Source organism: Lissotriton vulgaris, chromosome 12, assembly GCF_964263255.1.
Source record: "Lissotriton vulgaris chromosome 12, aLisVul1.2, whole genome shotgun sequence".
In the NCBI taxonomy this organism is placed as follows: Eukaryota; Metazoa; Chordata; class Amphibia; order Caudata; family Salamandridae; genus Lissotriton; species Lissotriton vulgaris.
This window is the reverse complement of record NC_141700.1, coordinates 498,906,672-498,929,538: the sequence shown is the minus strand read 5'-3', so window position 1 is coordinate 498,929,538 and position 22,867 is coordinate 498,906,672. Positions and strand designations below refer to the sequence as shown.

At 46.5% G+C, this 22,867-nt stretch overlaps 1 protein-coding gene across 1 annotated transcript; it reads right to left on the bottom strand.

The window, feature by feature from the left end:
- Window positions 1-1,716: 1,716 nt before the first annotated feature.
- On the bottom strand, window positions 1,717-3,662 carry LOC147677595 (leukotriene B4 receptor 1-like). Its single transcript, XM_086946477.1, has one exon. The coding sequence runs from the start codon at window positions 3,602-3,604 to the stop codon at window positions 2,552-2,554; it is 1,053 nt and encodes a 350-aa protein (XP_086802603.1). The 5' UTR covers window positions 3,605-3,662; the 3' UTR covers window positions 1,717-2,551.
- Window positions 3,663-22,867: the final 19,205 nt, after the last annotated feature.

The following is a 22,867-nucleotide window of genomic DNA, read 5'->3' as shown; positions in this document are numbered from 1 at the left end:
GCAGGTTTTCCCTTTAGTTGATTGGCAAAACACTCATAATGAGGACAATCATGCATAAAACCATTCTCTTCAAACCTCACTTGAATGGCACCACTGATTTCATCGGAAAATTCAATGTACTCCCATCCACCATGTCCTCTGACACCCAAAGCCTCCAGTGTGTTATGTCCCACTTGAGCCGCTTGGACGCCAGCCAGTCTTTCTGCTTGTGCAGATCACTGGAATGTGTGGTTACATACCTTACCTCCAACTACTTCACAGATCTCTGACATGTGAATCTATGATCCATGCCTGACTGCTACCACACCAATGCTTCCCCAAAGTGTGCCTACGGACCAGATCTCCAGCTACAAAACACGTTTACAATGCTTAGTTTTTTAGTTGTTGCAATCTTCCATGCCACTGGAATCAAGCTATCCTGGCTGATGAGGGCTGAAAGTCCGAAACCGGTCCTAGGATGCTTGTTTCCAGTCCAGGGAGGACCTGGCTTGGCAGTTCGGGCTGGACTGTTCCCATGGGGCACAGGGTCAAGACTGATTTGCATTTGGCTGGGTTCAAACTGGAATGGCATTGCGAGCAAAAACATGATGGATTTAGGCCCATATCTCTGTACTGGGGTGAACGTATGACATTTTTCTGCATTCTGTCCATCAACTGTTGTTTTTGCAATTTTCCCAGCCTTGGCCCGTGCAGGTAAGAACGTAGGGTCGGTGGGGCCGGGTGGGGCCAGGTGGGGGGGTATTTCGACGGACGATGATGAGGGAACATTCATTATTTATTTAATTTTCCCTCCTCATCGTCTGTTGAAATCCACCCTCACCCAGCCCCACCACTCTTACCTGCACGGGCAGCGGCTGAATTTTCCGTTTTATACTCGTGAAGTATCCTTTATCAAAAATGAAATCATCCTCAAACTTCAGACTTGCCACTGAAAAACCTAGAAATCTGTTTAAATCAGAATAATAAACTCACACATACGAAACTGTCCGTAGATCTGCTGAAGGAATGAGCAATAACTTTTCAGTAACCTCAGCTTGTCTTTAAAATAATCCTCCAGCACTTTCATGCCATAAAATTACCAGTCAGAGATATGTGGACTAAAGAACCCTGTGGTTGTCTATACAAGTATGCATAACAACATACGCGTTTCTGATTAGACTTGATAGCCTCATAAACCTGCCTTCTTCTGATCTTCAAGAACCTAAGCAGCTACACACACTAACCTGACAAGGCAGGACATCTATACTGCAAGCACAATGTAACTACTCGCCAGGCCGATGTATGTGCTGCCAGGCATAAGTAGTCCTGTGCTCTCTTGCTCTTTGCATGTATGCATGAGGACTCAGGCAAACAAGCACCTTCCTTTTGTCCCATAATTGAACATATATGCACCTTCTCCCACTCTGCTCCTCCAGACGAGTTATGAGGGAATCGAATCAAAACGCCATAAGCGAAATAACTGGATTCCACATTGTGATGAACAGACCTCCACCACCTTATTAAAATGATAATATCTATAGGATTCACTGAACAGAAGAAAGCCTCCTTCCTAAGCCAGCAATTTTGAGATCAATCAACACCACTTACCAGCATTCCCCTCTTAAATTAAAGCACAACCACCACAATGTACTTGCATCTAACACTCCAGCTTCCACTACCTCAACATACATCCCCTGATCCACCTTCAGCAAAATAATGTTTCACTCTATTGGTTTCCAGCGTTTTTATACTAAATAAAAAGTTTTCCTTCCACAGTGGGGCCTGCACTGACCATCTCATTGGCTACATGGAATCAGTCAATAGTAACAAGATTTAGGACAGCACTGCAGCAATTCGTATAGTGAAACACACCTGCGTGGGCACACAAATCACTGAACCAGTCAAACCCCTTTACTTGGATGTCTTTGCATAACCAACTCGCTGTGTGCTAGGTTCTAAGCAGGACTTTACCAATGAATATTAGAGCAAACACCCACCTATCCCCAGCAGAGATTGCATGGGGCTAGGAATGCCCCTTGGAATCTGCCAGCCAGTGAGCACACGCCTTGTGCCGGCCCATCCATACTTCCTAGTGGGCCCGTGTAAAGCGGGGATCCTCCAGCAGGCTTGATATTGCTGTATATGTGTGTGGGAACAATGGTTACCTACAGGCTCGTCAACATCAGTATGCACTGCTGATAATTTCTGAAGTGGATACCAAGACCATCTGTTTTTTGGTCTATACATTGCTTCTATTTGCTCGTCATTGGCCCAGGATCATATAAATGCCACTAGATCACTGGCATGTGAGATGTTTTATTGTGCCACTGAAAACTGTTCAACTAAACTGAAGACTAAATCAGTCATGTGTGTCAAATTCTGCACATACTAAGGAAGAGGAGCCCAGGCGGCACTGGGATGCCTCTAAATCACTGAATGTTGTGATTACCTTAAATGTCGTCCTCAGTCTCCTAGGTGCTGATTACCTTTGCCAAAGGCAGTACCCTAAAATACATACTTCTAAAAAACTAAGGTACAGGGACTCAATTTACAAAAAAAATGTCCGGGCGACTCAAAGAGAGCCGGCAGGATTGTGTAGCGATAGATTTGTAGAAGCAATTGAGTTGTGCAGGTTTTTGGCCACTTTCTCCCCAGAGTCCTCGTTCATGTGTCTGAAGACTTTTTCAAAGTTGGTCCCTCTTAACCCTCCGCGGAAACTCCGAGCAGCGAAGGCGTATAGTATTGGGTTGAAGCAACTGCTCAAAAATAGCAAGGCGGTGGAGATGTTTTCTGCCTCTATTGCAGCATTCTCCAAAATAGTTGACATTTTGGGGTCTGATGACCTCAGGGATGCCGCTGAAATATTTAACATATTCGTGATGTGGTACGGAATCCAGCAGGCAAAGAACGCAATTATCACACTAGCAATCAATTTCCCAGACTTGCTCTTTTTCTGGGATTTCATGCGTCGCATTCTCCTAATGACCAAAGCATAACAAACGGTCATGATTAAGAAGGGAATCAGAAAGCAAAACACCAACTCGACTAAGAGATCTACCAGTTCTTGCTGATCGGAGGTGTATGTCCAGTCATTACACAAGACTGTTCCATTGGTCTCTGTAGTGGAACGGAATATGTAGGAAGTACAAGCGAGCGCCAGAGAAACTGCCCAGACGCTCACCACGACCCCATAGATGATCTGTTTCTTCTGCCAAATCCATGATGTAAAGGGAAAGACCACAGCTGTGAAACGCTGGACACTCAACACAGTCAGGAAGAACACGCTGGCGTACATGGTAAAGCTGACAATGTAAGTGAGGAACCTGCACATAAACAGCCCGAACACCCACTGGTCCCAGAACGAATGGATCCACAAGGGCAACGTGATCAAGACGAGGAAGTCTGCCACCGCCAAGTTCAGGAGGAGAACCACAGTAATGGAACGCTGGGGGATCTTGCAGAGTATGGTCCAGATGACCAAACCATTCCCAGGAACTCCAACAAGGAAACAAAATCCTGCAAAAAGGCTAGGGACTAGCACATCTCCAACCCACTGGTCACCAGGAGCTGAACGACTCTGTGTCCCATATTCCACAGTAGCATTCACGGGATCCATGGCAAACATCCAAAGATAGGTCTGAAGTCTGTAGCCCGCCGGCGCGACTCTTCTCACATCGCCTCTGTGTAGTTTATGTGAGAACTGCAGGGTTTGTGTGAGGAAAAGGAAGTTACAAACAGTCTGGAGATTCTTCACTCTTAGGAAATGTCGTGCAAGTCTTCTGGACAATAATGTCATAAATGGGTGGAGCTGGAAATCACAGCACAAAATTCTTGTAATATGCAATCCTGTATCATAATTATCCTTTGCTACAAATCTGTGCTGAATCACAACAGTAGCAGGGACAATGGTATTATTCTTTTTGAATTTTGTGGCAAATGCGGGTAATCCTGTCTTGCCACATGCCCTGCTCCTTTGCCGAGCAATGCCCTATTACACAATTAGCTTAAAACGAGAAGTTACATTTGCTGAAAAAAGGTCTGAAGTAGACAGTCACTCCCCCTCTTTGAATTTTATCATCCCCGGTGCCAGAAAACCACAGTACAAAGAAAAAAATAACTTTGTTTCATGAACTCTAACCTTACGGCACTGTGAACTCCTTTATTCTCCTGTCTCTTCGGAAAGACCTCAGAACAAAGACTGTGTTCCTGTTCTTTATTGAAGAAATACCAGATTCATCTGGCCTGTCCTCACACAAACACAGGGGAGGCGTGAAAAATGTATCTACGACTGTATTTGTCTCTCTTAGAGATTCATTGCCCCAGCTTGCCAAGATAAAGGCCCTTCCCTGTCTCCTTGGTTCATAACCACATTCAAATACCCCATGATCATCAGAATCCAAACTCGAGGTTCAGAGGCTCTGCTGACTGAGATACGAATATGTGCCTCATGGGGCGGAGCTATTTCACCAGAGGGCAGCACGGACGTGACGTGAGTTGCTGTCAGTGTGCATTGGCCACCGAGCTTCAGAGCTGGACTGGGAAGCAGATGCAGCCGAGGCAAAAATACACAAAATAGCCCTTCTCAATTTCACTCCACAGTCTACCTCTCTCTTTCCATACATCCACTCTGTGTCTCTTCCACTTCGCTGTCTTCTGTCTCATATTTTTTTGTACCCTCTCCCTGTTTCTCTCCCTAAGCCCCTGCTGTGCCTCCTTTAATTAAATTCAGAGAGGTGGTGAAATTAACAGAGGCACCAAAAGCACCTCTGGGCTTTAAAAAAAATGCCTCGAATGGCTGCAGTCCCCTGGGAAAATCTCAGATGGATTAAGTGGCCCACCCGGCCCTTCCAAGCTTCCCGCTCTGATGCTTTGCACCAGCGTCCAGCCCCTAGGACAGCTGGAGGGAGCTGAGCAGTGGTGCCAGGGGGATGGTGTGGCACAGAGTATGAGAGTGGGTGAGGGCTGGTTCACCCAGCATAAGGAGCTCCAGCTAGCCAAAGAGGGAGAGCTCGAGCCTAAAGAGAGCTGTCCTTTCTCAAGCAGACGCTGGGCTAGGGCCTAAGGGTAGATGCCCGCATGGCGTGGTGCGACATGTTGTGGCAATGTACCAGTCCACATTCAGCCTGGAAAGTGTACCCTTGATCGCAAGCCTCTTCTATTCAAGGTGGGCCATTCGGGACAGTGTACTGTCACATCACATTGGCCTCTTTTTGAGGACTTATAACCTGTGATGAACGTGCACTGCATTCTCTTCTAGAAGATGGGCTTAACCCCTCCCCTGCTGGTGACGGAACCACTCCGTCATCAGCCGCGGTCGGGCTGTGCTGATGACGGAGCGGTTCCGCCACGGCCCGGTCGGCACGCCTGCGCGGCGCGGATTCCGCACCTGCGCTGACCGTTCCATTGAGCGGGCGGGGCCATGACGGAACCGCTCCGGCATGAGCACAGCGCGACTGCGGCTGGTGATGGAGCGGTTCCGTCACCAGTATGGGCGCGCTGCGTGGCCCCCCGCCCCCTTAGCACTACCGCGGAATAGCCGCCGCAGCGAAGGGGTTAATTGCCATGTTTGGTCCTGCATCCCTAGTGAATAAGACATATTGGAAGGCGCTCACTCTTCCATCTTGGGCAGAGAGGGTTCTCTCATGTAACGTGGGAGTGAAGTCATTCTTTGTGATCCCGTGTGAGGACCACGCTACCAACATCAAATGGCTTTAGGGAGATTTAACACCTGGGGTGGGAAGGAAGCCTGTGCAGTATTATAGGCTGGTTTGGTTTTCCCAGTATGGGCTAATTGTAGCGAGGTGTGGGTTGTCGCGGGCTGTGTGAAGTCAAGGGCTTACAGCATATTACTTTCTGACCTGCTCACCAAGTAATTAATTCATAATTTACTGATCAGTGGTTTTTCTGGTCTATTTTCATCGGTGGATATTCAACATTCCATCCATTGCCACCTCCAACCAATGTAACATCACAAAGCCAAGAAGGTGATTGCGAACATCTTCGAGCACAATGCCAAGTCACAGATCCTGGGGCAGTGGGCGCAGCTTGGGTTAGAAGGTTAAATCCTACCCTTCCCTGAGGCATCCTGAATCGGAGGAGTGAGATTTGGCTGAAGAGGATTGCAAAAAAGCATATTGCTCATTCCGTGGTTTCTGCAGTATTGCCCCTTCCTTATCTTACCAGACTCTCAACAGAGCATCCCTCCATGAAACTGGCGGGCCCTGCCCACCCCTGCTGGGTCCAGTCCTAAGAAGAGCAGGACCATTGTCTGGTGAATAAGTGAGAAGAGGAGTGATCCAGGAGCTACTTGTGCATCCTATAAACAACCAAACTAATGCTTGGAAAAGGCTGCAGTAAAACAAGTTTCCAATCCAAGAAATGGGGGCAGACACTTCATCCTGCTCCCATGAATGAATGAATTTGGAATTTGTATTGCGCAACTTAGCCCAGAGGCATCAAGGCGCATCAAATGGAAACAGCTGAGTGAAGTGTGGAAACAGATGACGGGTTACTGGTAGGCTTCTGCGAATAGCCAGGTTTTCAGACCTTTGCGGAACAGGGCGAGGGACGCCTGGCCCTTGAGTTCAGCTGGAAGCATGTTCCAGAGTTTCGGGTCAAGGGAAGAAAAGGCCTCCCCTCCCCATCTGGCCTTGGCGGTTCGAGGGACAGACAAAAGGTTTTTGTTGGCAGAGCGCAAGGCCCGGCCCGGGGTGTAAAAGGACACAAGAGACCTAATGTCTTCTGCACCGGATCCGTGAAGAGCACGGTAGGTAAGAACTAATACCTTGAAATTTATCCTGGCCTGCACAGGAAGCCAGTGAAGGTTCTTTCTAATCAAGGATCCTGAAGAGCGCCTGGGGGCATCAGCAACAAACCTTGCTGCTGCATTCTGGACAAATTGTAAACGATGGACCAGCCTTTTGCTAATACCTAAATAGAGGGCGTTACAATAGTCCAGACGAGGGGAGATGAGAGCCACCAACACTTGTTTCCGGGCTTCCGGGGAAAGGTAGTGTGTGAGTTTTCTCAGGATCCTTAGGACACCACAGCAGGTGGAGACAGTCCTGTCGATTTGCTTGTCAAAGGAAAGTGTGGTGTCGAGGAGAACACCCAGATTTCGAGCGACAAGGGAGGGCTTGGGACACATTCCAAGGGCAGGGGGCCACCAGTCGGCCTACCAGACATCTTGTTTACCTCCAAAGAGGAGGACCTCAGTCTTTTCCCCATTTAGTTTGAGGAAATTTGAGGTCATCCAGCCTGCCACTGCTTCCATGCAGTTCCTGAAGTTAGAGGCCGTGTTCTCCTCCAGATTGAGAGAGGGAGACTATAATCTGGATGTCGTCAGCGTACGACAGTACTTCCAGTCCAAAGGATCTTACAAGCCTAGCAATTGGGGCCACATATATGTTAAAAAGTGTAGGGCTCAGGGATATGCCCTGAGGGACCCCACACTGCAGAGGCTTGGCAGAGGAGAGGAAGTCGCCCAGTTTAACCCTTTGCTCACGCTGGTTGAGGAAAGATGTCAGGAGGCTTAGAGCCGACCCATCCACTCCCATCTCACTAAGACGGGTGGCCAGAATGGTGGGAGACAGGGTGTCAAAGGTGGCTGTAAGGTCGAGCAGGATCAGAAGGGTAGTCTGACCACTGTCGACCTTAGCGCAGATGCTATTGACCACCACTGTGAGGGCTGACTCTGTGCTATGCGCCTTCCGAAAGCCATGCTGAGAGGGATCTAGCAGGCTAGATTTATCCAGGAAGGTGCTGAGATGGTGATTAAGGTGGGCCTCGAGCATCTTAGTGGGGGCAGGGAGTAGGGATATAGGGCGGACGTTTTTTAGAATCCCAGGGTCCATGTTGGCCTTTTTCAGAAGAGGCTTAACAATGGCCATCTTCCAAGGCGCAGGGAAGACACCATTGGTGATTGCCAGATTCATTACTTCCAGAAGGGGGGGAAGCAAGACCTCTCTGCAATTCTTCAGAGTTTTTAAAGGGCATGGGTCCAGGGGGTATCCAGATTTAAGTCTATCGAGGAGCTCATTAAGAACTTCAGCGGTAAGGGGAGGAAAATTAGACAGGTGTCCGCAAGGAGCCATGGTCGGCTGCTGCCAGGGGGGTAGAACAGGTGTACAATTGAGGGCTTCAAGGGCTGTGTATATATCCACGATTTTAGAATGAAAAAACGTGGAGATCTGATTGCAGAGTTCTTGGGATGCAACAATGGGATCGGGGTGTTGAACAAGGGATAAGGAGTCTATAATTTTAAATAGTTCACTGGGAGAGCTGAGGGGGTTTGTCAGCTTAGTAAAATATGACTGTTTTTTCTGCCAGGACTGCGGCCTTGTATCCTTTAATAAGGTTTTTGTGTTTAGTCCTCTCGTCAGGGTCAAGATGGGCTCTCCAGACCCTTTCTTGCCTCCGACACTCCTGCCTAAGCAGTCTAAGGGAGTCTGAAAACCAGGGGGCCGACGGGCGTTTCCTGGCGCAATAGTGTGGCTTAGCCGGGGCTACGATGTTAACAGCCTTCGAGATGGTGCTAGCAAGCTCAGAAGCAGCAACATGAGTATCAAATTTGGGAGAAAACGTAAGGTTTGAAAAATGAATGAAGAAGGGTCCTGCACTCGGTTTGCACTGTTTTGAATGTTGGTTCGATATGTGTGCTGTGCTAGATTAGTGCCTGCCCACTAGATAAAGGATATATGTGGCCTGGTGTAACAAGTCACCAGGACTCTAACACGCACTACTTAAGAAACAAATTCTCCTGTGGTTCATTTAGTTTAATTTTTATTGACATTTCAAATAATGCGAACATCACAATTACTTTTTATACTCATACATGATTGCTTGCAAAGTCAGCAATTATTTCATCATTGTAACATTTTAAATACAAGCAAATTCACATTTCCCAAGAAATAAAAACCCAATGCATTTCGGGGCTTTAGCCCCTTCGTCGGGGGTCTGTTTTGAAAGAAAAAGAACAAGGAAACTTTGTTACTTTTGGTGCTTACAGAGGTTTCTGAATTTCTAGAATTTATTAGTTTAATCAATTCTTACCACGCAAATGGGGAAACACAAAGTCCATTGCTGACTTATTTTAGTCTGTTGGCAGCAATATATCTGAAAGAAAAATGTGCGATTAAGAAAAGGAAGAAGGGGAAGTTTATTTTGTTCTAATAGAAACTATGGAATTGTTGTGGTAAAATAAGGTTACCTGAGTCTTTTTGCGTACTGAACTGTCTGAAAAAAAAGGGGGTGTTCAGGATTATTTAAAGGAGATCCAAACGTAATATTTTGTACGAATTCGCACTCATATATGTGCTCACCTGTGGGTTTCTGAGTCGCGCATACTTGAAAAGACCTAAATGGGACAAGAATTGCAGTTGCCCATAAGTATAGTATTCTATTTTTTTAAAAACATAAGATTAGTGGGTTTTCAGAAGTTTCAAGAAAAACTTTTACCTGCGAGCCTTGTGAATCTAACGTCGGTCTCGCTAAGTCTTGATTCACGATACACTGTGAATACAAAGAGTACAAAAGAACAGGCCTGTTAGGGAACTTGCTACCGATATTAAAATCGGTCCGTTATGCGTGAAGCATTTCCTCGAGTGTAAGCTTACCGTTAACGCAAGCTGCTGCCTTTCAAAAAGCGTCCTGTGCCAATCCTTTCGACTGGAACTGACTCTAACTAACGGGAGTCTTTTCTTTATTACTGATTCCTTGCTACACGATGCGTAGCAATAGACAAAGGGTTCATGTTAGTTTTAGGTTGGATTTAATCGCCATTATGAAATGGTGAAGGTTATTAGTGTTGAAGAATACCTCCCTCGTAGACAGCAATTGTCAGTACATGCGAAATTGCGTGTAAATAAAATCACACGAATTATTACTTTTCTGAAAGCGTCTCGCACGTGAACTGCCTTCAGAAGATTTCCTTAATTAACGGAAGTCCTTTCTTTTTTGTTGGTGGTAGAGGAGAAGTGTTTATTAGTTTTAAGGCTAATCCGGTCGCCATTATTAAATGGTGAGAGTTAGAAGATGCGCTTCTTGGAAAGTGTTTAAAAGCTTCCACATGAGCATTTGTCATCAGTACTTCTATATTTGCGTACCAATTGAAAGGATAATAATAAAATGCAACAAAAACAAACGTATATACATAATATGAAAAATATGAAAAATATAACAATAATCTATGTATTTCTCCCTGCCTATTTACATACTATATAAATGGTGAAAATTCATATTATTGAAGAAGGCTCATTTACATAAGAGGCCCTATCTGTCGTATTCTAGCTCTTTCATTAATGTGCATTGGTGTTATATATCATTATGTAAGCATGCATATCACTATGTGTTGGAGTCCCTAGGGGGTCAAGTGTTTGAGACTCAAAGAAAGCATATCATCTCCATTTTATCATTTAACCCATTCGGGATAAGTGTTTGTAGTTTGCGTATCCAGAAAGCTTCTCTCTGGAGAAGGATTTTCGCATTGTCCAATCCTAATCTCTGCGGTATTATTTCAATAATTTGAAATCGTAATTGAGATATGGAGTGACCTGTTTCAGTCCAATGCTTGGCCAATGGAGAAGTGTGGTTTTTATTGCGAATCCGACTTTTATGTTCAGAAAGTCTCAGCTTTAGTTTCCTGTCGGTCTTCCCAATATACAGTAGTCCTCAAGGGCATTTGATTGAATAGACTACATGCTCAGAATTGTAGTTGGTTGTGTGTCTGAGTTGTATTTTCTCCCCAGTACGCGGATGCATTAGGACATTTCCTAGTATGGCATTGTTACAGTTCTTACAGTTAAAGCATCGAGTTGTGCCTTTATAAATTTCCTGCTGTTGTGCAGTCTCCTTTGTTGGTTTATTTAGTAGTTCTTTCAAATTTTGGGCTCTTTTGTAAGCAAATAATGGCCTGTCAGCAAACAATGTCCTGAAGTCTTTCTCAGCTAACAAGATCTCCCATCTTTTCTGAATTATTCTCTTTATGTCCCTGGAAGCTGTCGAATATTTGGATACAAAGACCATCCTTTTGTTAACTGTCTTAGGTTTCTTTTGCAAAAGTTCGGTCCTGGGTATTGCTTTGATCTTTTCTAAGTGTGCCTCAAGCAATTTTTTGGGGTATCCCCTGTCGAGATATCTTTGTTTTTGCTCCTCCAAACTTTTCTCGCATTGTTCTTTGTTTGAAGATATCCTCTTAATCCTCATAAACTGAGACACAGGAAGATTATTACTTAAATTTGCCGGGAAAATTAGACAGGTGTCCGCAAGGAGCCATGGTCGGCTGCTGCCAGGGGGGTAGAACAGGTGTACGATTGAGGGCTTCTAGGGCTGTGTATATATCCAGGATTTTAGAATGAAAAAACGTGGAGATCTGATCGCAGAGTTCTTGGGATACAACAATGGGATCAGGGTGTTGAACAAGGGATAAGGAGTCTATATTTTTAAATAGTTCACTGGGAGAGCTGAGGGGGGTTGTCAGCTTAGTAAAATATGACTGTTTTTCTGCCAGGACTGCGGCCTTGTATCCTTTAATAAGGTTTTTGTGTTTAGTCCTCTCGTCAGGGTCAAGATGGGCTCTCCAGACCCTTTCTTGCCTCTGACACTCCTGCCTAAGCAGTCTAAGGGAGTCTGAAAACCAGGGGGCCGACAGGCGTTTCCTGGCGCAATAGTGTGGCTTAGCCGGGGCTAAGATGTTAACAGCCTTCGAGATGGTGCTAGCAAGCTCAGAAGCAGCAACATGAGTATCAAATTTGGGGGAAAACTTAAGATTGGCAATAATGGGGCCAAGGGACTCATTATTCAGGCCCCTGTAGTTCCTTTTGGAAGCCCAGTTATTATTGTCCTTTAGTGGCACATAAGGTAGACACGATGTAAATTCGATAGGGACTGCCTTATGGTCTGATGAGGAGAAGAGAAGGGGGAGGCCTACTTCCAGTCTAGAATCATTGGTGAATACACCATCCAGTGTGTGGCCGGCACAATGGGTAGAACTTCCCACTCTTTGTGAAAGCCCACAAGAAGCTAACGAATCTATCAAGGATATTGTGTCGGCCGAGTTGGGGTTTTCCAAATGGAAATTAAAATCACCAAAGATGGTGAAATTGGGCTTATCAATGAATGGTTCCAGTTCAACGGTGAAAGCAGACCTAGGACCAGGGGTCTATAGATGAGGATGCCCGCAAAGGATACCCCCCGTTATGCCGTTACGTCCCTCTCTGTCCAATCTCACAAAGGCATAACCATCGGGGATGGCATTAACCAGTTCGGGTCCAGAAGATTCAGAACCGCAGGTTTCGGTGACAAAGGCTCTGAAAGCAATATTATTTTTAACTAGGGAGCGAGCATCCATCCGATTTAGCATGGAAATTGACTCTCTTTTGACAAACATGAAAGTATGAGCGAAAGGACAGCCCTGTTGGTTTCTCAGAGTGTTTCTTTACCCTGCATACGCCAACTTCAGCCACACATTTCTGGCCACCGGAACCCACAAAAACACACCTATGCACACCAGAACACTGCGGGATGTACACAATTGAAAAATAATTTCTGAAGATACATACATACCTGCCAATCAAAGGTGACTCATTAACAATATGTACACCAGACCCCTCACCAGATGTGCCTCATCTAAGAAACAACCAATCACAGACAGTCCAGCAGGTCAGGAAAGCATGTCACAGGCTCAACTATTTTTCCACAATGTGTTGCAATTTGCTGCACTAACACTTATTTATCACTGCAGGAAAGGGATTTTATGGCAAGACAAGAGACTAGTATTATGCATAAATGTTTATTCACTCCTTCAGAGCAGCAACTCATAAAAGCTTCAAAAATAGAACATTACAATGTAATTTAGAACTTTCAGTCCCATAAATACTCTTTATCCTCCATTTCCTTCCTCTTTTGTTTTCTGATTCTGAGCAGATAAGTATATAGAGCATATAAGAGTGAGATATGTTATTGTGATGGACTGTTAAGATGACTTTGGAGTGTTATTTCATTTAATACCCAATTTATGGGTATCTTTAATTAAGTTAAAATTTTCTTTAAAGGGTTTAAGTAGCGTTTATTGTTTAGTGTTTAAAGTGCTGTTTTATGGTACGCATGATCAAATTAATATGATTTATACTCTGAGATTTATTAGAAATGTTGGTTGTATACAGCGTCTAGTTAAAACAGATAATAAGGAGTATAGAAGACTTACTGGCCTTTGGGCTCGAGTGTGTTTGGATAGTCTCGCACACGAGGACAGAAACGGTTTTTAGGCCTCGTGCATCTTCTCTTCTTTCAAGCATGAGGAGGTCATCTTAGAAGCGACACGCGATCTCCTGGCGAGCCTCTGAGCCTTTGCGTTCATCAGCGTATTGCCAATGCATGTGACGTAGGCCGGGGGCTGAGAGTCAGCATTGTTGGGCAGCACTAAACCCTGTTTTTTAAGATGTTGGGCTTATAACAACTACGCAAGTCTTTTCCCTGAGGAATTTGGTTTGTGAGGTGCGTCACCATGACAACAAAGCGCCTGAAAGGTGCGATTGTTGCCGGTGACAGATGCAAGCTATTTCTGACAAGTGGCGTTTTTGTGAAAAATGGAGTTGAAAAAAGTGGAAAACGTTTCAAAATGTTTTTAAAAACTCAGACAGTGTATTAGTTTGAAATAAAATTAAAGAATATAGGGAAAAATATGAAGAATTTTTAAAAATAAGTCATTATGACTGAAAATGTGATGGTCACCTCCAAACAGGAGGAGAGGATAAGGAGGATTGAAAGGGAAGAGTTGCAGACAGCTGTACAAGAGTCTGTTTGACAAGTTTAGAGTAAGGAGAGGGATGGTAGGAATATAGTAGAGGAGGCATACTTCTAAATTTCGGATGAGGAGGATCTTAATAGAGGTCCTGGTGGGAAATGTCTTAGGAAGAGAAGGCATATGGATGAATCATTCAGTGACAAGGGAGTCCAAGGCGGTTCAAAGAGAGAGGGTGTCCGAATCGGCACAAGAAGAGGTCAGTTTAATACTGCAAGTGGATTGAACCCCAAGGAGAAAGTGGGGATGTCAGTGTCGCAGCGCTCTTCGTAATAAAACACACCGAGGCAGAGGTAACTTGTTACGTGCTTCTTTATTCCCTGCCAGCCTCACACTGGCTTACAGACTGCCTTTTCCTGTCAACGTCACTTCCTGTTCCCGTTTCCTGTCCGCCTGTCCTGTCCGGTAACAGGGTCAGGCGGGACGACATGACATCTCCCCTGTTTTACAAAGTCTCATTTCCTCTACATTTCCTCAACAAGGCGTCGAGGTTTTCTTGTTAGGCGTTGTGGGCGCTTCTCTCGCCTTGGTGTGTGGCCGTGATGGTTTGCGGGTTCTGACATTCGTGGGGGGCTGTGATTTTGGTCGCTGTGGTGGTTCTGATCACTGCCATCACTTTGGTTAGAAGAGTCGCTCGAAAGTTGGCTGGATGAGGTCCCATGTCGATCATGCCTGTTACACCTTTTGAAGTGTGATATGTTTCTCGTTATCTGTTTGTGATCCGCTTTGGCTGTGATCATGGTTCCTTTTCTCTGGATGACCTGTAAGGGAGTATCGAGATATCGACTGTCTTCCTTAGCTCGTGGATCACTCCGTACTATTACCCAGTCTCCTTCTTGGATGTTGGAGTCTCTGGCATGTCTACGCCGGTCGGCGTATGTCTTCATCTTGTTCTTCTTTGTATGATCTATTTCAACTAGGGTGTTGTGATCAACAGTGATATGTCGTTGTTGAGGGGCCGCGTTTAGCATGGGTATTCTGGTTCGAGGTGTCCTTCCTAGCATCACGGTAGCTGGACACTGATTGGTGGTGGTGTGCGGTGTGTTCCGATATGCTCTTAATACCTCATTTAGTGTCTGTTGAATGTCCCGGTGAGTTAATTCAGCCTGCTGAATTGCCTTTTTAAATGTTCCCATGAATCGCTCTACCATGCCATTCGCCTGCGGCCATAGTGGAGTGATTTTTTGGTGTTTGAAATTGAGATGGGTTGCGAAGTTTGCAAATTCGTGACCGTTGAAGGGAGGCCCATTGTCTGTTTTTACTCGCAGTGGGATGCCCCAGGCTGCGAATATCTCATCGAGCACAGGGATCACTGTGGTTGCCCGGGTGGATGATATTAGGTGTGCAAATGGAAATCGAGAGTATTCATCCATGGCTACGATGATGTATTGCCCTGATTGTAGTGGTCCGAAAAAGTCGACTGCAACTTGATGCCATACTCCTTCCGGTAGTTCCGACATTTGCAGTGGTGCCGGTGGTTCTTCTCGGCTGACTACTTGACACGTCATGCAGTCTTTCAGGGTTGTCTCTACCATATTGTCAAGAGTGGGGAACCAGACACGTTCTCTCAGGGCTTTCTTGGTCGCATTGATGCCTCTGTGGCCTTCGTGTGCCAAATTGACGACTCCTTGACGTAGTTTGTGTGGAATCACAATCCTCCCCCCTCTCAAGAGGAGACCATTGTCACTAATGGAAAGTTCATCACGTACACGTTGAAATGCAGCGAGATCTTGACGCAGTTGGGCAGAGTCTTGAGGAGACTGTTTCACATCCCTCCATGAGTTTGTGCGAATGCGAGTCATTATGGCTTGCACAAGGGGGTCTAGCGCAGATGCCTCCTGTATGGCTTCAACTGGAACTGTGGGAGGACACGCTGTGTCGACGACAAAATGAAGGTATTCATCTGCTACAGAAAGTGCAGCTCGCATACCAGGTAGTGGGTGGCGCGACATGAAATCAGCTGGGTTTTCAGATTTCCCTGGTTTATGGACAATAGTGAAGATGTAGTCTTGCAAGCGTAGACCCCACCGTTCGATGCGTGGTGGCATTTTCGCATTGGGGTTTCCGAAAATCGTGATGAGCGCCTGATGGTCTGTGATGATCGTGATGTGCTTGCCATAGACGAACAGGTGGAAGTGCTCGCACGCCCATACGACAGCTAGACTTTCTTTCTCCGATTGGGAGTACGCCCTTTCAGTGTCCGTGAAACTGCGGCTAGCATATGCGATGATGTGTCGCTGATCAGAGTCTTCGCGGTACTGGGCTAGAATAGCACCCAAGCCCACCGGGCTGGCGTCTACTGTGATTTCTGTTTTCTTCTTTGTATCGAAGTACGCCAGGTTGATGGCAGATCCGACAGCTTGTTTGATTACGGTGAAGGCTTGATGGCATGCTTCTGTCCATTCAAATGGCTGACCTTGACGAGTGAGCTCTCGTAGTGGATAGCTGATTGTGGCATAATCTCGAATGTAGCGCGCGCAATAGCTTGCCATTCCAAGGAAGGAACGAAGGTCACTCACGTCTCTGGGCTTTGGAGTGTCAGCGAGAGCTGCTACTTTTTCAGGGTCCGGTCTCATTCCTTCTTTGGAAAATATGTGACCATAGAATTTTAGAGTGTCTCTGTGGAACTCGCATTTGCTGGCGTTGAGTGTTAGGTTTGCAGTCAATAATGCATGGCAGACCCTATCCAGCGCGGTGTCATGCTCTGTTTGGTCCTTTCCAAATACCAGTAGGTCATCACTGTAGTTAAAGGCATTTGGGATGCCTTGTATGACCCGTCTGATGGCTTCCTGAAAGATCTCGGCAGCCGAGGAAATGCCAAAGTTCAGGCGTTTGTACCGGAACAGGCCCTGGTGGGTAGTGAAGGTCGTGATATATCTAGATTTGTCGTGTAACTCCAACTGGTGGTAACCTTTGTTTAGGTCAAGTTTGGAGAAGACTGTGGCGCCATTGAGTTTTGTGATCATGTCGCTGATGTGGGGCCCAGGATGACGCTCCCGCTCAATGGTGGTGTTGGGTGCGCGCATGTCGACACACAGTCTGACCTTGTTGTCTTGCCCCTTTTTGGGGACCACCACGACTGGCGATACCCATGGAGTGGGTCCTGTCGTGCGTTCTATGATGTCTGTTTGGAGTAGGTCTTGGAGCTCGTCGTCGACGGCTTGTTGTAGGTGGAACGGCACCTTCCTGTGGTGTTGAGCGACAGGTGTCACGTTTTCGTTGATGTGAAGTTTTACTTTGAAGTGATTTAACTTCCCGAGACCTTTAAACAGGTTCGGGAACTTTGCTACGATGTCGGGAGCATCTTCAGTCATGTAGAGGAGTTCTACAAGTTTGAGTCTTTCTGCTGTGGGTAGACTAAGCAGACAGTCTGCCACATCTGGACCTTCTACTACGTGGATGAAGGCATCGATTTTCCGATCCTTAAAGGTGAGAGTGGTGTGGAACCGACCTAGGCAAGGTAATGGCTTGCGTGACATCCATGTGAATATGCGGACAGCTGCGGGTTCTAGTTTAGGTTTTTGTTTCATGTTGTGATATTCTAGGGCGCAGATGTAGTTTAAGGAGGCTCCGGAATCTAGGACAAATTTGGCTGGGTGGTCACCTATCAGGATGTCAAGCTTTGGATATCGCTTCAATCGGTCCGGGTCTGATACCATACAGATATACTCATCACTGTCTTGTGATGTTGGAGTGTGTGATGATGATTCGCTGGAGGTATCTCTACGTGACCGGTAGGATTCAGTCATTTGACACCTGGTGCGGTGACCACTTCCGGAGCGCCCTCTTGATTGATGGGAGTATGCTGACTGGACACTGGAATTGGACGAGCTGGATGACCGACCTCCCCTCTCTTTTATGGCTCGTGCGTGATGTCGTGTGTCATGTCTTTTGGCTGATGACCTGTGGTTTGATTGCTTGGCTTGACATGCGATCTCAAAGTGGTTGTCTCTTCCACAGCGGTGACATCTCTGACCGATCGCTGGACATTGTCCTGAGTGTGGGTAATCTTGTCCACATCTGTAGCAGGTGGGTGCAGACTTTGTGGACTTCGTGTGTCGCGAACTACGTTTAGACAATGTCTTTCGGGTGGTGTGAGACTTGTGAGATTTTGACGTATGCCTGGACGTCTTGGAAGATCTATGCGCCTGGACTCGCAGAGCCTGGTCTTTTCGGTCTGATGGTTTTTGTGTACCCATCCGTTTGGCGTAGTCCTCTGCTTGATCATTGATTCTCGTTAGTTCTTCAATTTCTTCTAACGTGTACGGCTTTTTTAAGAGTCTCCTACGGAGAGTTTCGGATTGGCACCCATCAATGATGCGGAGTCTTAGAGCATCTTCTGTTTTAAAATTGTCAAAGTCGCAGTATCGCGCTAGTCTTTTTATGCGCATGATGAAGTCGCTCATGCATTCGTCTTTTTCTTGCGTTGCTAGATTGAAAGTATGGCGCTCGTAGTCTACGTTACTTTTGTGAAGGAAGCGCCTGTCATGAGCAACTTTTACTTCTTCATAACTGGCAGTTGCTGCATTAGGTAGTTCTTTGATGATTTGCGCAATGTCCGGGCCTATCAAATTTCTCAGGGCCACTAGTTTTTGCTTGGGGTCCTGCACCTGGGATCCTACCATGTAGTCTTCAAAGTCTTCACTCCACGTTTTCCACGTCGGGCCCATGCTATTGCCTGGCGTCAGTGGCAGTGGTTGCGGTTGGCGCATGAACGATGCTCCAATGGGGTTGGTGGCCATCGTGGGCGTGTTAACTGGAGGAACTGGACCTCCTGTGTTTGCTGGTCCTGCTACGTCGTTCACCCCTGATGAGCTGTCAGGGTTTGTATTGGACATTTGTAACAGACTGATAGAAATTGTCCAGGTTTGTTTGTATCGTTGCTGGCTTCAACAAGTGTTTTCTTTATGTTGTGGGGTTTTCTTTGCTCTGGGGTCCTTCTTTACCCTGGGCGCGTGTTTCCCGCCCTTTTCCTCAGCAAAGCCCGTGATTCTGGATGGCGCCTGACTCTAAGATGGCCGCCATCAAGGGTGTGAGGTTTTGTTTTATGCACTGGCGCCTGACCCCAACATGGCCGCCGCGCGGGACATCGTGTCTCTTAACTCTTCTCGTGCTTGCTGCTGATTGTATTTATGGGCGCGCAGGGAAGTCTGCAGGGTTTGAACTCACCCTCATGCTTTGCTTCGTCCTCGCATTCAGCCCCTTCGCCTCTCTCTTGGTGCCTGGGGCGGGCGCTGCTTTCAGCACTGCGGCGCTGTGTGGAGCCGATCGCTCGCATCTAAGGACATGTGGTGGCAGCGCTCGGGTGCACGCGCTCGTCTCACCGCAGACAGCGTCTCTCGGCAGGCGTCGTCCGGACGCACACAGAGCAGCGCTCTGGCGCACACGTTCTGGCTTTCCAGCAGACGGCTTGGGGCACACGTGGTGACAGCGCTCGGGCACACGCGCTCGTCCCACAGGAGGCAGCGTCTCTCTCGGCAGGCGGCGTCTGGGTATACGCAGAGTAGCGCTCTGGCATACGCTCTCTGGCCTTCCGGCAGACGGCTGGAGGCACCGTGACTTTCGCGCTCATTTCCGCGCGGTCAGGATCAGTGCTGCAGGGTTCGGTGGTCGGCCACACTGGTTGGCTGAGCGATGGTGCTGCGTGTGGGGGTTTATGAACATCCCATCCTCGTCGCCATTGTCGCAGCGCTCTTCGTAATAAAACACACCGAGGCAGAGGTAACTTGTTACGTGCTTCTTTATTCCCTGCCAGCCTCACACTGGCTTACAGACTACCTTTTCCTGTCAACGTCACTTCCTGTTCCCGTTTCCTGTCCGCCTGTCCTGTCCGGTAACAGGGTCAGGCGGGACAACATGACAGTCAGGAGGTAGGTCTAATGAAGATCTAGATGATTATATTCTATATTTAGAATATAAAGATGGATTGGTTGGGGAGAGTGACTTCAGCACTAATTTTAAATCTAGGGATTCAACAACGATGGTGTACCCCTTGTAGCGACCGGATTTTTGGACCAAGTTATCAGCTTATCGATTATAGCACACCCAGCCGCCACATACCACCACCCTTCCCAGTACCTACAAGCACTATATCTAAATTACTCACCTAGGAATGGGGAATCCACACTATATCCTATATTTACCTCATAGAACTGACCACATCTCTGATTCTGCAATTGCTATAACGTCTCTCAATGATCTCATTAACGCCCAACCACGGACGATCTCACTAACACCCGACCACGGGTGATCTCATTAACGCCCGACCAGGGACGATCTCGCTAACCCCAAACCACGGACGATCTCATTAACGCCCGACCACAGACGATCTCACTAACACCCGGTCACGGGTGATCTCATTAACGCCTGACCACGGACGATCTCATTAACGCCCGACCACTGACGATCTCTTGGACATCTACCATTTGGGTATCTGATGAGAGCCAATTTCCCTAACACATGGAATAGGGGCCTGACCTTCCCAAACAGAAACCATTAGTGCCAATCATCCCCACTGGAAGTTATTTCCTATTCTAAACAAACATTTCCTTCCGTCATCAGTTACCTGTAAGAAGGGAATCGCCCATCCTTCTATACGTCAGCACCTGGCTAAAAAGAAAGGTTAATTCTGTCAAAGAAAACAACATGCAGTAGTAATCTCTAATCATTGGGGTCTCTTTATTAAACAACAATAGAATGACAAGACAAAGAAGACATTTGTGATAGCAGTATATCTACATATGAAGTAAAAAATTATTAGCGCAAGGGGGAACCTAAACATAACATAGAATGCAAAAAGGAGTGAATGATTATATAATGCAACCTATCTAGGAACGCCTCACCATAGTCTCACGCATTCTGGTCCCTCTTTCTCTCGCTTGGATTCTTCCAGGACTCTGCTCTGCACTCGCTGGTACACGTCTGCACCGCTATGCCTCGTCAAAGATGCTACACCTTCTCACTGCTTCCACCCTCTTTGGTCTCTTCATCTGCATCAGTCTATAATAGCACTCTGATAGCCACCGCTGCTGACTTCAATCTGCTCCCAAGTCTGGCTGTTTAACAGTCTTCCATCTCGGTGACTAACTAACTTCTCCAATCGTTCCAAGGACCATCTAGCCTCTCCAATTCTCCAAAACCAACTGAACACTCTGCTCCAATGCTCTCTGATAATATGGAAGGCTTTCTGCTCATGGAAATTTCCAGCAAGCACCCTGCCTCACACGGAATTCTGTACCAAGCCCCGCGCTCCCTGCACTCCCACAGTGGCCAGCTGTAGTTGCGTCTAGAGCCCGGGAAGTAAGCACATTCTTTCGATAAGGGCCAGTCCTCACTGGTTCCTAACTAGTGAATAACAAGCTGAAACTAAACATTGCCTTTAACCTACAAGCGCCTCGGACAACTGAGGCAAGAAGACAAGATGGCTGCTCTCTAGTTTAGGCCTCCAGGCCCGAAAAGAGGCAAAAGAGACATAAACTCACGCCAAAGCCAATAGGCAAACCCTGCAAATAGGTAGAATAAAGTAAGAAATGAAGGACCAGTCATCATATACTGAGATGGCGGTGGACAATGGTCACCACCAGTCCAAATGGTACAAAATACCATGTCGCTACATTCCAACCTTGACCATGTCCACTAACATCGAATATAAAAACAAAGGGGAACTCAAACAAGATGCAAATCAGCAGAAGAATAATAGGAAACAACACTAACAGACCTGGACATAACTCGTGGGCGAAACATATGGAGGAAGGATGGTACACATTGAAGACAACAACAAATAGCAACTAAAAAACAAATGTATTTATTATATTTATTATAAGTTTTGTATAGCGTTAGCTGGACTCAAGGGTATCAGAGCGCTTCACAACAGGAACAACAATGTGCCTTAGCGGCGAAGGAAGACTTCACAACTGGACAACTTAAGGGCATTGCAAATAATATAATCATACAGATCATAAGGTTTACAGGGCAGGGGGTTCTATGATCTTCCCCATTCAGTTCAGGTGTACTCTAGGAAGAGGGCTTTGAGTAAAGGCTTCAATTTCGAGAAATGGGAGGTCATTCTAATGTGGGGGGGGTGGCGTTCCAGATCTTGGGTGCATTACCCGCAAAGGATTTATTTATAGTTTTGAGTTTCCGCGATTTCAATGGAATGAGAAGAAGCGTGTTGGAGCTTCTGAGATTCCTGGACTGGCCAGCCCTTTTGAGTTTCGTGGCCAGGTATTCTGGTTTGCCTGTGTGAAGGGCTTTGTGTGTAAGACATGCTGTTCGGAAGTTGGCTCGTTGTTCAATACGGAGCCATTTCTGTCTGGTTTGCACTCCGCAGGATCCGTATGCAGGAACAATGCTCCACCTCCGGACCTCCCAAACACCCTGAATGAGTATCACAGGGTGTTCAGGCGATACGGTGAGGGAGAAAACTCCAAAAGGGGGAAAACCCAAAAGAAAAGGAAAGAAGGAAGGGACAGCGGAGGAAAAGAAGCTGTAATAAGACTTGTGTTTGACCCTTCATACAGCTGTGTCTTCTTTTTCCCTCCTGCCCTGAACAACACAAGAAGCACTGTTAACATGGGTAATGAAACGCTGTGCTTCCTAAATTACATGATCTGTCTAAATACATACCCTGAATGCCTAAAGGCTAAACCTCTGATAACTACTCCTGAAGGCAACTGAGAATCAGTACTTAAGTCCACAATATGAATTGTCACAGAAGCGTAACCCAAACACTGCAAGCAGATACCTCCTCTGCTGATTAAACGTAATTAAATGTCCAAGATAGCACCTCCAGTATCAAAGATAAACCAAACACGGCATGATGTAGTTCCAACACTACTACCATCCGCTTTAGTATTTGTAATCCACAAGATTATGTTTTAACATCCAACGTCATGTTTTCATGACGGCAATGCGGAGGACTCCCCCCTGCATTCCGCCACTTGTATATATAAGGAAACACCCACCAGGTGTTTAAGCAAAATAACTCACTCAACACGAGTGTCCAAAATATACTCCTTTCCTTTCCTCGCAGCCACGAGGCTCAGGAGGACTCGGGCGAACTAGCCCTGAGCCGGTACAAACAACCAAAAC

Coding starts and splice junctions, on each gene's coding strand:
- LOC147677595 (XM_086946477.1), bottom strand. CDS start 3,604: ATGTTTGCCATGGATCCCGTGAATGCTACTGTGGAATATGGGACACAG.